This window comes from Tiliqua scincoides, chromosome 6 (assembly GCF_035046505.1).
Source record: "Tiliqua scincoides isolate rTilSci1 chromosome 6, rTilSci1.hap2, whole genome shotgun sequence".
Taxonomy (NCBI): domain Eukaryota; kingdom Metazoa; phylum Chordata; class Lepidosauria; order Squamata; family Scincidae; genus Tiliqua; species Tiliqua scincoides.
In genome coordinates, this window is record NC_089826.1 from 54,332,169 (window position 1) to 54,345,267 (window position 13,099).

The 13,099-nt window shown below is 49.2% G+C and overlaps 1 protein-coding gene and 1 long non-coding RNA gene across 2 annotated transcripts; one reads left to right on the top strand and one right to left on the bottom strand.

Moving 5' to 3' along the window:
* Window positions 1-360: 360 nt before the first annotated feature.
* On the bottom strand, window positions 361-6,460 carry HAND2 (heart and neural crest derivatives expressed 2). Its single transcript, XM_066632460.1, has 2 exons — window positions 5,179-6,460; window positions 361-1,141 (listed from the first exon to the last, which is right to left on the bottom strand). The coding sequence occupies exons 1-2, from the start codon at window positions 5,767-5,769 to the stop codon at window positions 1,043-1,045; spliced, it is 690 nt and encodes a 229-aa protein (XP_066488557.1). The 5' UTR covers window positions 5,770-6,460; the 3' UTR covers window positions 361-1,042.
* A 118-nt stretch (window positions 6,461-6,578) lies between these two features.
* Window positions 6,579-12,619, top strand: LOC136655960 (uncharacterized). Its single transcript, XR_010794683.1, has 3 exons — window positions 6,579-6,686; window positions 7,574-7,634; window positions 11,603-12,619. It is a non-coding gene; the product is annotated as an uncharacterized lncRNA (long non-coding RNA).
* Window positions 12,620-13,099: the final 480 nt, after the last annotated feature.

A 13,099-nucleotide genomic window follows, 5' to 3' on the forward strand; every position in this document is an offset into this window, starting at 1 on the left:
CCAAGAACATTATCCGTCCTTGACCTTTCTCCTTTCAGCTCTAAATGGAGAAAGCTTCCTTTCACTTCCTCGTGACAGAAGGAGCTCGAGGAGGAGCCAGACTTGTTTACTCAAGAGTAAGTCTCCACCAGTTGCACACCGAGGCTGCAATCCTATCTACACTTTCCTGGGAGTAAGCCCCATTAACTATAACGGGGCTTACTTCTGAGTAGAGATGCATACGATTGGGCACTGAGTTCCTGCAGAAAAAGGCAGCCTTAGGTGCCTTCTGAAGAATGCCATTCGTTTCCATATATTAAATAAAACGTAACCAAGTGGCAAGATGGAAGATTTATCAGAATAAAAAGCAAAAACAAAAGATTTGGTTTTAGTAGAAAAAAAACACAGTGGTTTATTGAATACTTACAGCGTTTACACCTTCCAATATTAATTCAACTCCACGGATTATTTTTCTTTAACGTTCACGTTTGTTTGTTTGTTTTGCTTCCTTAAGGACTGAAGTGCACATTAATAAAAAGCTGTCAAAAACCTCTTCCAACTTTTGAGCGACCAATGGGGCAGGGGAGGGTTCTACACTGAAGTTCCATTCCCAGCCCAAGGTCCAGAAGCCTGGAAGGGGGGGGGGGTGCAGTGAATCTGATTTAAGCATCCCATCCACTGGACAGGTACGAAAAGTATGAACACACAACGAATGCCTCAACAATCTCTTTTCTTTTTTTCCCCTTTTCCTTTTATTTTTTTGTCCTGTGTATTCTATACAACCAAGCAAAAAGAACACTCACAAGAGGGAATAAAGAAAACCCACCTATGGAGACCACACGACCCCTTCCCAAGCCGGAGTTCTCCTCTTCATCTAGCCAAACATGGAATGCTTCTCTTCCAAGATCCACATTTTTTCAAAGGGGAGATGGGGGCAGGAGGGAAATTGCACATAAATAAACCAGACGATTCCAAAACAACAACAGAAAAGTCCTCTCAGCCCCGCGATGGCTCTCGAAGGTCCAGAGTCCCCGCCTGAGATGCCCTCCAGTCCTCGCCCTGCTCACTGCTTGAGCTCCAAAGCCCACACGTGCTGCGGCCAGCCAGTCCTCCCTTTGGTTTTCTTGTCGTTGCTGCTGACTGTGCTTTTCAAGATCTCGTTCTGTTTGAGAGAAGGAGGCGAAGAGGAGAAGCAAGATTACCTCCCTGTATTTTCAGGGTAACCTCCTCCCACCCGCACCCTCTCTCGCGCTCTCTCTCTCTCTCTCTCTCTCTCTCTCTCTGGCCAAAGAGAGAAACATCACAGTGGCATAGACAGAGGGGGTGCAAGCACTAAGAGCCCAATCCTATACTCGGAAGTCCCATTGTAGTCAGTGGAGCTTACTCCCTGGAAAGTGTGTATAGGATTGCAGCCTAAATTGCCTCCGTTTTGCTCTAGGGGCCCAGAATGGCTCCGAAGGGGAGGGGGTCACTTTGCACGCTGCGGTGAGGCTCCCTGCAAAACTTAGCTCATTGCCCCCCTCTAGCTACGCCACTGAACATTAGGCGGCCGCAGAGCTGCTCACACAGAGGCCTCCCAACTGCAGGCCAAGAGCTAGTCTGAATTGCCTTTCCTGGGAAGCCTGGATGGGCCTGATTCTTTGCCAGACCCTGCCTCTTGTAAAACAGGTTAGACTGCAGAGCCAGGAGCGATTCACAAAGGAGTTGGGCAGGATAGAGCTCGGAGGGCACCTCGAAGTGGAAACCAGAGTGGTTTCTCGCCCGTTTTCTTTCTTCTGGCTCCAACTTGACTCCTTGGTGAATCGCCCTGGAGCGACACCCCTGAGTGAGGTCCAGGATCCGCTTTTCACTGCGCGCTGCTCTGATGGTTGGATTAAGAAGCGCACGTTGGAAGATGCAACATTTTCCCTTCCAAAATCAAAATCCCTTTTTGATATAAATCCTTTTTGATTTTCAGATCAAAAACACTTAGATCACTTATCACAGCCCCAGTTTGATGGGATCCACCAGAATCGATCACAGGCATAGGACTGCGTCAGACCTGGAATCCCTATTTACTTTCCTGCATGCGCTGTGCATGTGGGGCAGGTCTCCAAGGTCACCCTCGTGCCACAGAATGCGTCGTCCAGTAATGTAACAGTGACAGAGAAGCCAGCCATCATTTCCCACCATCTGCGGGCTAGCAGCACAGTCACTGTCCCCAACCCGTGGAAAATCAGTGCTTCTCGCTTAGCAGCCTGGCGGTATAAAGGCCACATCACAACCAGGGAAGCACAGGGCAGGCAGGACACCAGTGGAAAGGGGATTCTCCAGCGCCTGCCGCCTTCCGAAGGAAACCTTTAAGGAATGCTGGAAAGGGGGGCATAAAATTCGGATCCGAAATGAGTTCTCAAGAACGCTCACGAGGCCCTGACCCGAAGCCCTCCGGCTTAGAAGCACTTGTATCTTTCCAGAACAACCCTTGGAGGAACTGGGTGTTGCTCTGTGACCAAGTTAGTGGCCCAAACCCCAAGAAATTTAGATACTTTCTTTTATGGTCAAAATTTCTCTTTTTCTGCATACACACCGCCTTCCTTTACGCCCCAATTCATGGTGGTTTGACATTTGGGGGGGGGGGGGAATCCCATTGATTTCAGTCCAACGTGCTTCCAAGTTATACCGTCTAAAGACTAAGGGCCTGAGAGAAAATGCTTGAGGTCCAGCATGGAAATTATATATATATATAATTGGGAAGGAAAAGAAGCTAAGAAATGGGGAGTCTCAACTCAAATTGAGTGTGAGTGTGTGTGTGTGTGTGTGTGTGTGTGTGTACATATACACACATATATATACACACATATACATATACATATACATACACATACATATGTATAGTGTGTATATATATATATACACACACTATATATTACACACATATATATTGCGCATGATATATAATATATCATAATGATATATGATATATTATAAGATATACATAATAATAAATTATATATTATATTATATGGTATAATATATTATATATATATATCACACGCACACACACATATATTACACACACACACACACACACACACACACACACACACACACATTTCTTCTAACTTTAACCCTGCTAATCTGAGCTGTGACTTCATCTCCATCTCCCCGTTTCTTATCAACTGCTTCTTTTCCTTCCCAAGCAATTCTTCTGAAACTAAGAACGCCATCGTGAAAGAGCTTCACAGGGTGGGCGATTTTCCCCATCAGTGATTATTAATGAGGCTTTTTCTCGATGTCCTTTTTTCAGCTTGCATGAAATCAGCAGGGTAGGATCTTGGGACTTACGGATAAAGCACAGAAGTGTCATTTGTCTTAATTGTCCAGCGGACAAGAGCAGGCCATCGCGCCTGAAATCGCGTCCACAGGCTAGTTCAAGTTATCCAAGGGCAGACTCTGCGATCGTGGCAGTCAACCGGGTTTGAGGAGGTTTATGTTGAGCGCCTGTGGGATCGCAATGCTAACCTTTGCGGACTCGAGTTAGCCTACTCTAAGAGTGCATCGCCCGACACATTTACTCAGAAGCAAATCCCATTAAGTTCAATGGAACTTACTCCCTTGTAAGTGCGTTTCGGCTCGCGGACTTTCCTGCAAAGCAGATCTGTCTTCTGAGGTGCTGGAGAAAAACACACACACAACTGGGTGTCATAAATCTGAGGTCTGCTACTCGCGGGGCAGCTTGGCCCGGTGCCACCGGAATTCCAGGGATTTGGTGGGATTTTGGTTTCCCCGGAATGTGCCAGGCTCTGTAGTTTCTTTGGAATCCAGGACAGAACCTCAGGCTTTATCAGGGGAGAGAAGGATCCCTGGATTTGCGGGCGAGGGCCTCAATTCAAGACTCCAGGCCAACCCCAGAGTTTTGCCCAGAGTTTGGTGAACTCAATGAGCGGAGGGTGGCAGCCTGACAGCAAAGCCCACAAACTCGTCCCATCCCCAGGCCGGAGGTTCAGGGCGCTTCCCCAGGAGGCCCCTAAAACTCAAGCCCTCGACTTCCAACTGAAGTGAAACTGCTTCTTGGGGCTATCTGCAGTGGGCCGAAACAGACTCAAATGTGAGTTTCACGGGATCTGTGGTGTGGGGATCCCGGTTCCCAAACAACGGGCAGATTCAGGTCATGCAGGGCGTTTTCTCAAGTTTATTCTGAAATCGGGAAAACAGAATTCGGGCAATGCCCTTTCTAAGGACTTGGCCTTGAGAGTCTCTAAGTTCTGGGGACAGGAGAGGAGGCGAGATAGCGCGCTGAGGTTGAACCAGGCTGGGGCTTCTTTCCTCTCCCAGGCTGGGAGGCCAGCTCGGTTCAAAGGACGGGGGGTGACTCTCGCCTCGGAACTCAGTTCCAGGAGGTCACCATCAGGGGAGGTGGATGTTCTGGGCATGGCGCGTTAGAGTTCGAAGACATTCTTCGGAGGTCGGCTTTTCAAAGACCTTCAGCGCTGTCTCCAGTCGAGGGAGGGGGCCGCTGCTGCTCCTGCCAGCGACTCCTCTCCCTGGGACCCTCAGTGCGTTTTATGGGTTCAGAAAAAGGCTGCCTTCCAGGTACGAGGACGCGAGCGTTGCTCGAGGCGAAGCGGAGCCTCCCACCCAACGCGATCCTATCTGGAAGCTCGCAGTCCCACCAAGTGCCCTCACCATAGCCTCTCATTTTAAGAGACAATCGGAGGTGGCTTCCCTTTCCACACAGCAGTCAGCCTCGGCACGATCCGAACCATGTCTGCACTGACCTGCACCGGGTCTTTCTTCCTTCCTTCCTTCCCAGGAAGAGCAGCTCCCTGGACCCTAGTCGGAACGTGTGGACTAGAAAAGCAGCCCGAGAGTGTCAACTTCTCGGACGCGCGTGTTGGGATTGGGCTGTTGCTGGAAAGTGAGTCGAGGTCCGAGGCCACGAACCCGCCCTCGGGACTGTGGCTGCAATCCTATCCACACTTTCATGGGAGTAAGCCCCATTGATTGTAATGGGGCGTACTTCCGAGTAGACATGCCTAGGAGTGGGCTGTATGCTTGCAATCCTAACCACACATACCAGGGAGTGAATGTCATTGGTTGTAATGGGGCTTACTTCTGAGTAGACATGCCTCGGCTTGGGCTTGTGTGTCCCCCGGGGCGGGGAGAGGCGAGACGCCCCCCTCCTGCCCTTCCCCCCCCCCGCGCGGGGCCCGCACTGACCAGCTCCTTCTTCCTCTTGTCCTCCTTGAGGTCGCTCTTCTTGATCTCGGCCTTGAAGGCCTCGGCCTCCCCGTGGGCGTCGTCCTTGGCCAGCAGGTCCATGAGGTAGGCGATGTAGCTGGTGGCCAGGCGCAGCGTCTTGATCTTGGAGAGCTTGGTGTCCGCGGGCACGTTGGGGATGCACTCGCGCAGCTCGGCGAAGGCGCTGTTGATGCTCTGAGTCCGGCGCCGCTCCTTGCGGTTGGCCGTGCCCCTGCGCTTCACCGGCCGCGGGCCGCCCCCCAAGCCCGGCGGCCCGCCGCCGCTGCCCGGGGGGGCCACGCCGCCGCCGCCCACGTAGTGGTGATGATGCGGGTGCTCCAGGCCCGGCGCCCCGTTGGCGTACTCGGGGCTGTAGGAGAGGGCCATGCCGTAGTCGGGCGGGGACAGCTCCGAGGGGTGGCTGCTGATCAGCCAGCCGTGGAAGTAGGGGTTCTCCTCGTGGCCGCACCGGCTGGCGGCGGCGGCGGCGGCTGCTGCTGCGGCGGCGGCGAAGGGGTAGCCCTCATGGTGCACCACCGGGTGGTGGGGGAAGCCCCCCACCAGACTCATCTCCGGCGCCCACCAGCCCGATCCTCCACCCCCCGGGCCCTCTGCTCCCCAGAAGACCCCCGCCGCCCTTAGCACTGGAGCATCGTCGTGGGCTGGGCGCCGCGGAGACCCCCGAGCCCCCTGGAGGCAGGATCAGGGCCTCCTCGTCCGGCACTCATGCGGGGGCCCGAGGGGACGGAATCGTCCAAGTCACCTCCTTCTCCGGAAAGGAAGGGCAGCAGCAGCAGCAGCCAGCAGCCCCCTCCAACAACAGAGGGGACCCCCCCCCAAGTTGGCGAGCTTCACTGACTGTCCTCCTTCCTTGGCGCTCTTCTGCGCTTGGATGCCACCAACGTGGGCTTTGCTGCTTCCAGGAACGGGGCAGGAGGGGGGGGTCTACTCACACCTGCCTCTTCTCCAGCAGCCCCCCTCAGCAGGCTGGCTGCACGAGGCCTGTGTGTGCAGAGGGGCTTCTTCTCCCTGGACGCGAAGCGATGCTCCCCTTTAGATCACCAGGGCGCCCATCCTCCTTTTCCTCCCACCGAGGGACAGAACCCAAGCAGTCCGCCCCTGGGGAAGATCCTGCTGCGCTGGAGGAACTGCTGCTGAGGGTGAAGGGGGAGGGAGGAAGGGAGAGTCACGCTCAGATGGCCTTCCAGCCTGCCTCGGCGCTGCGCGGGGCTCTGCTCGAATTTCCCAGCCCGATCTCCATGTACAGCTACATCTTTAGGGCAGCTCGGGTTAATATATGTCGTCAGAGGCTCTCCCGGCCAATCGGAGGGGCCGGCAGGCGGGGCCCTCCGCTCGGGGCCATAAAACTTTTTTTGATCTTCGCGCGGCTAATTGTGCAGCTTCTCCTTTAGGATTGGCTGCTGTTCCCATCCATAATGCAATTAAAACAAACTAGGGAAAGATCCCCACTTTAAGCATCGACAGAGGTAAATGCGCCTATTGAACAATATTTTGCTGCAAGTATGTATGGGGTACACGAGTGTATTTTGTGTGTGTGTGGTGTGTGTAAAATAGGGAATATTCTCAATTCAGGTACAGTATGACTCAAAGGGGTGTCAGAATATATTATAATGCCATCTATCTATCTATCTATCTATCTATCTATCTATCTATCTATCTATCTATCTATCTATCTATCTATCTATCTATCTATCTATCAGAGAGAGAGAGAGAGAGAGAGAGAGAGAGAGAGAGAGAGAGAGAGAGAGATCTGTTACTAACTGTAGACCAGTGGCAACAGTAAAAAAAATAACGGTTTAAACGTTTGATTGGTATTATTTGATTGATTGATTTACCAATGTTTGATTGGTATCAAAATATTGCAATATTTTAATCCGCAGTTGCTGCAGGTTAAAAAAATACTGGAGTGGGAAAAACAAGTATCAGAGGATTCTCTTTATTACTAGTGGCCTAACTGAAGTTACTATTCATGTCACCTCACTTGAAAGTAAATTCTCCTGAAATGAATGTGAGGTTTACTTCTAAGTCAAATGTGTCCAGAATTGGGGTTCCTGTGCCCGTAATAAACTGAGTCTTTGTATATAATATAGTGTACTATACTACTGACTTTACATCTTCAGTCCACCTTTTACTCCAGGCATGCCTTGGATTTCTTACTCGTAAATAGATTGGAGATTGCAACAAAGCCTGAATGTGGCCAAAGAAAATGAAACAAAAATTCTGTGTTGCATTCGCTGTGAGTCACTGAATTTTCTTTGTGGATTCTACATCGGTTCAAACGATAAGGAAAGGAATGGGGTTTAAAGGAAGAAATGACTTGTCAAAACTCTAAATGTGAGTCCTTTTCTTTCAGCTGCCTGGATGTTCACAGCTCCCTGCCTGCAACCCGCTTCTCCTTCGCCAGCCCAACTGGGGTAAGTAACCGAATCTTTTTAACAGCATGTCCAGAGCTTATTTGCTCGTTTCTATTAACAAAGATATAAAGATCTCTCTGCGTTTCTCTGGTTTCGCCTATAGTCATAATACTTAGGTTTTAAAAAAAAAATTCTAAACAACCCAAGATGCCCAGACTTCTTGCAGAAAACGGGTTTCACTTATGTACAGGGAGTCGTTAAAAAGATGTTTAGTAGGCAGAGCAGGCAGAGAGCCAGGAGATATATAGATAGATTTTGGTGCTTGGGGGGTGTTGAACACATTGTAACAGGGAAAAGGATCCCCAGTTGCAACTCACAGAGAAACTGCTGGTAACCCGGAGGTAGGAGTCTGACAGCCCAATCCTATCCACACTTTCCCGGGAGTAAGCCCCATTAACTCTAATGGAACTTACTTATGAGTAGACATGCATAGGTTTGGACTGTGAGCCAAGACTTTTGCTTCCATGGGGAAGGCGGTTTGTTGTCGCCTTCTCTAAAGTAGTCTCCACAGTTTGGCAGAAGAATCTCGCCAGCCTTGGCAGCCAGACTGTAGGATTTGGTGTAGGGACTGTACCCCAAATAGTGGAAGAATCGTGGTCAGCAGATTACAGTCTGATCCATAAACTGAAGCAGGAATCTTGGGATGAAGTCCCATCTCCTTATCTGTTGTGGCTTCAGTTGGCTTGAGTCTGATCCATCGACTTAATTGTTGGCCTCTGGAAATTGTGGCCATAGAAGTTTATCCCCCCCCCCCCCGTTTCTGAGGTTCCTGATGCTCGGACCTGAAGTCTTGAAGGTTAGGGCGTATTTGAGGCATTGGGGGAAAAAACTGCAATCAGGATTAGACTACCAGGTCTCTTGTTCTTGTCACAACCTGAGTGCCACGAGGTTACAGGCCAAACGATGGGGCAAACTGAAGGCAAAATATCATGGCCACGATCCCTGTCTGCCCTGTGTGGTGGGAGTAGGTCCCATTGAACTCAGTGGTATTTATTACTTCTCAGTAAACAGGATCAGGGGTGAACCATTACGTTTGAGCTCGCCATATGCGTCAGGAGATCTTGATCTTCATTTAGCCTGCTTACTCCAGGGCAGACTGGAGTAAGCAGGCTGAAGTACAGCTCTCGCACTCAGTAGGCTACGAATGAATAGGAAAGGGCATGACTTCTGCTTGCCTTGGAAGGAAGACCTGACATTCTGAGCCTGTTTCTTTTGGAATCTGAACCTGTAACCCAAGCCTAGTTGTGTGCACTCGGAAGTAAGTCCCGTGGTGTTCAGTGTGTGTTTATAGGATTGCAGCCTGATGAAGAGGATTGCAGCCTGATGAAAAGTGTCAGGAACAGTGTCAGGACCAATGAATGATGCTGAGAAATCAGAGGAGAACTTTGCAGTTTACATGTCTCTGAGCTGTCTTTGAGCCTGTCCGAACAGCATGTTTTGCGTTTGAAATAAACACAGGTTTACTCTTGCCTTTGTGTAGATGTGTGCATAGCTCATTCTCAGGCCAGAGAGTTTAATCAAAGGTGCAAAGTAATGCGAAGTGCTGTGGTATAATTGATCCCAACAACTAATGCACCTATATGAATGGTATAATTGCAAATCCAGGGCAGGTTATGATTCAATTGTTGGACCCTGGGAAGGACAAGGAGCTCAGTGCAATCCTAAATATTTACAGTCACATAAGGGTTTTTTTTTTTTTCCCTTTGGTTTTCAATGGGATTTGGATTGTACTCAGTTATAGTGAAGAATGGCTCTTAGGAGAGCGTTCTGGCAGTCCAATCCAATCCACTCTTTCCAGGGAGTAAGCTCCATCGAAGCTAATGGGACTTGCTTCTGAGTAGGCATGCATAGGCTTGGGCTGTGAATGGGGAGGTTAAATGCTCCATTGGCGTCCTGGATAAATCCATGCATTTCGCTCTCATCCCAATTTTCCAGTGTCAGCTTTAAGACAATTTGCATTCTGATCCTAAACACATTTATTCAAAAGGAGGCTCCACAAATTGTCTTCAGTGACTCCTACTTCCATGTAATGTGTCAGCTCAACCCGGCCATCCTGCGTGCATTTATGGGGGAATCAGTGGGACTCAATTCCCCAATCAAACACATCTCCTCCCAAATAAAAGCCTTTTGTTTTAGGATCAGGATTGCGCTACAAATCAACTGTGGGTTTGGATGTCTCCAGTTGAACCAAGTCCCTTGCTATGGAGGCAGCAATGGGGCAAACCATCCAGCAACCCCTTTCGATCAAGTTGTGATTGGATACAATATGGAGGGTTATTCTTGAATATTTGTATTTGAACCAAATAACCCAGAACCATAAATCGAAAGAGTATCAGCGTTGACAATATCTCCTCTTCCTCACTCACCCCCACCCCAATTTAGGCCCACCCAACATTAGTCCAACAATCACTGCATTGCTGAACTCTCCCACACCACTCAGTCTGATTTAAGGATAGAAAAAACAGAGGAAGGCAAACTCTGGAGGAGAATAAAGGAGACAAACCGAAGCCCAAGCAAGCATAAAATGCCATTCCCTTCTAATGTCATGGGAGAATTTTTGTTGGGAAAACTTTGTAGACTCCAACAGCCCAAGCCTATGCATGTTTACTTAGATGTTTACTCCTGGATAAGTGTGGATAGGATTACAGCCTCAGTGAAGGTGGGACGAGTGGCTCAGCAGCTTTAGGATTTGTCCCAGCTGGAGGCTGAGAACCCACCCATGGTAAACCACTGCAGTGGGTTCCCCCAATATCTCCACGGATGCTAGCAGGCAGAACCGGGCAAAGGGTTCCGAAGGTCTTGCGAGAAGGAGTTCAGGAACAACCCACAAAACTCCTGGAGTGGACGTGAATGAAGAAAGACTGTTCTTATCTGATGCTCAGCCAAGGGGCTTTTAGGCGCCACGGTCCCAGGCCCTCTGGCTTTGCACGCGTGGTGTGCCAACAGGGTGCCACTCGACACCGCTCCTGCCGGCTCCTTGAGGTTGTTGGCTGGTTTATTTACACAAAACCACCAGGCCGAGGCCTCCAGATCCTCCCCCCTTCTCCTTCTCTGCACCCCCGCCAAAATGGCACATTTCACATCTTCTATGCTTTCTCCCTTGACTCAGATTCTCAAGGCAAGATTTCAGTTCTTGGGCAATCATCAGTTGTACTCGATTCCCATTTAATGCACGACCAGCACAGGATTGGGGGGGGATCCTAAAGACGCGTTTTGGGGCTCTGAGTTTTAAACTATTCGGCTTTTCCATGGCTTTTCGGAGATGCCCTGATTCAATTAACGACAACTCTAAGGTATAAACCGCAAACAGAGGAAAGAGGCTGCAGAGCTTCGCTGGTGCTCCCTTGATTTATGAGCCGTGGCCTCATTCAGCCTAGGCGAGTTGGGATGCAGTCCTACAGAGCTCTGGGCTCGCTGAAAGTCCTCCTCCCGAGTAAATAGCATTTAAGCCGCCTAGTCACCATGTGGAGGATTGCGGTCTGTTCTGGGGTTGAGCCAAATTAAGCATTCGTTTTCTGTGTTTAGGATGGGAGGCGGTTGGTTTCAGGTTGATTGTCCCATCTTTCTGGGAGGGAGGGAAGGAAAAAGAGAGAAAGTCAGGCAGGCAGGAAAAATAGATGAGGAAAACATGGAGAGAAGAAGAATTAGGAAACAGATTGCAGTTAAGAAGAATAAAAAAGTTTTTAAAAAAATTTACAAAAGAAAGTACCCCCCCAAATCAGATTATGATGAATATAAATAAATAAAGAAACAAGAGAGAGAGAGAAAGAAAAAGAGGGAGAGGGAGAGGGAGAGGGAGGGAAAGAAAGAAAGAAAGAAAGAAAGAAAGAAAGAAAGAAAGAAAGAAAGAAAGAAAGAAAGAAAGAAAGAAAGAAAGAAAGAAAGAAAGAAAGAGGCGAGAGAGGGGGTATTCTTCTGTCTTGAAATTATTCCGTCCTTTACGAGTGTGTTTCTTGATCGTCTTTCAGAAAGAACTTCTGGTCGTCTGTAGCGTGGGCTGTTTTCAAGCCGGCGAGGAAACGTGGCCTGGGCTAACGGGAGAGCCTTTGGGACAGAATCTTTCAGTGCAGAGCCGAGGGAGTCCTGGGGAGGGCGCAGTTCAGCAACAACTCTCTTTTCTCCGGGTGCCCAGAAGAGTCCACCGGTGCCTGCCTGACTCTGCTGCAGGTCTAAGTATCCCCAGGCGATGGTGTTCAATGTTCATCCTCAGCTATGAATTCCCCATTCTGCTCCTCCTTAAAGCCACAGCCTCAGGGTGCAAGGCGCTGACCAGAACGGGCTAGGTGGTACCTAAACCACATTAGGATTGCCAGCCTTGCATAACAGAACCTCAGGCCAGAAACCCATTTTCCTGGACCTTTGGAAATGTGTCTTACTCTTAACTTCCCCAAGTCCCCTTTGGTTTTTCAAAGGTGTCCCTCCCTATGGTCTCGTCTAGTCTTGAGACCCTGAAATATGCCCTTGAACAAGAGGAGCTGGGTGAAGAGGGAGGGAAAGTCAGGCCTTTGCTGTCATTTATTTTTGCTTCTTGCAAGATTTAAATGAAGGGAACCTGAAGGACTTGGGAATGCCAGAGATCAAAGACCCAGAAATCCACGTTTTGCGTTTTAAAAGACAGGCCTCCTGCCTTTGCTTCTCCTGTCCTGAGTTATTTGCCAACGAAGGCTTGGACGGCTGCATTTGGAATGAGACCTATTCAAAGTGGCAGACACATAGGGACAGTCACCCAGAAGGAAGCAGGAACAAAGCCTTACATATAGGAGCAATGCCTATTCTTGTGCATACAATCTCATTATGAGACGTCCATAATCCAACCTCCTTCCGCCCCCTCCACCGAGATCTGATGAAGGTTGACTGGGACATAAGCCCCACGGTGTTGAGTGGGATTTACTTCCAAGTACTCATGGACTGAATAGGAGAACTGAAGGCTAATATTAGCCTGCTGAAGGAGGGATGAGATTCACTAGATATCTCATGCGACCCAGAGCCTTCGTTTGACCAGCTGGCGTGTGAAGTTTGTCCTTTGCCTGCAGCCTCCTTCTCAGTAAATGATCTTCCTGAGAAATTAATCCCTTGCTTCCCAATAACATCTATCGGTTCCCACCTAAAACGACAATTCTGAGCATCCTTCTCCAGGAGTGGACAGTTCAAGATCACAGAGACTTCCTTCTGAGTAGACGTGTTGAGGCTTGGCTTGGATGTGCGCTGCACATTTGTGGTTTAAACGTTCATATGGGATTTTTAAGAACCATTGAAATCCAACCAAGTGTTGAGGAGCCCATCAACGGTAAAGTTACATGTACCCAACTTATTCTGTTTTCCGAATGCCTTGTAGACATACCTCTGATTCCTAATTGCACATATCAATAGCTAATTACAGCGCAATAATTTATTGACCACAGGAATATTATGGCCAGTATTTTTTAGTTTCTGCTCAGAAGCGTCTCCATCTTAACTGCTTTGTG

Coding starts and splice junctions, on each gene's coding strand:
- HAND2 (XM_066632460.1), bottom strand. CDS start 5,769: ATGAGTCTGGTGGGGGGCTTCCCCCACCACCCGGTGGTGCACCATGAG. Junction 1,142..5,178: donor ACAAGAGGAAGAAGGAGCTG/GTCAGTGCGGGC, acceptor TCTCTCAAACAG/AACGAGATCTTGAAAAGCAC.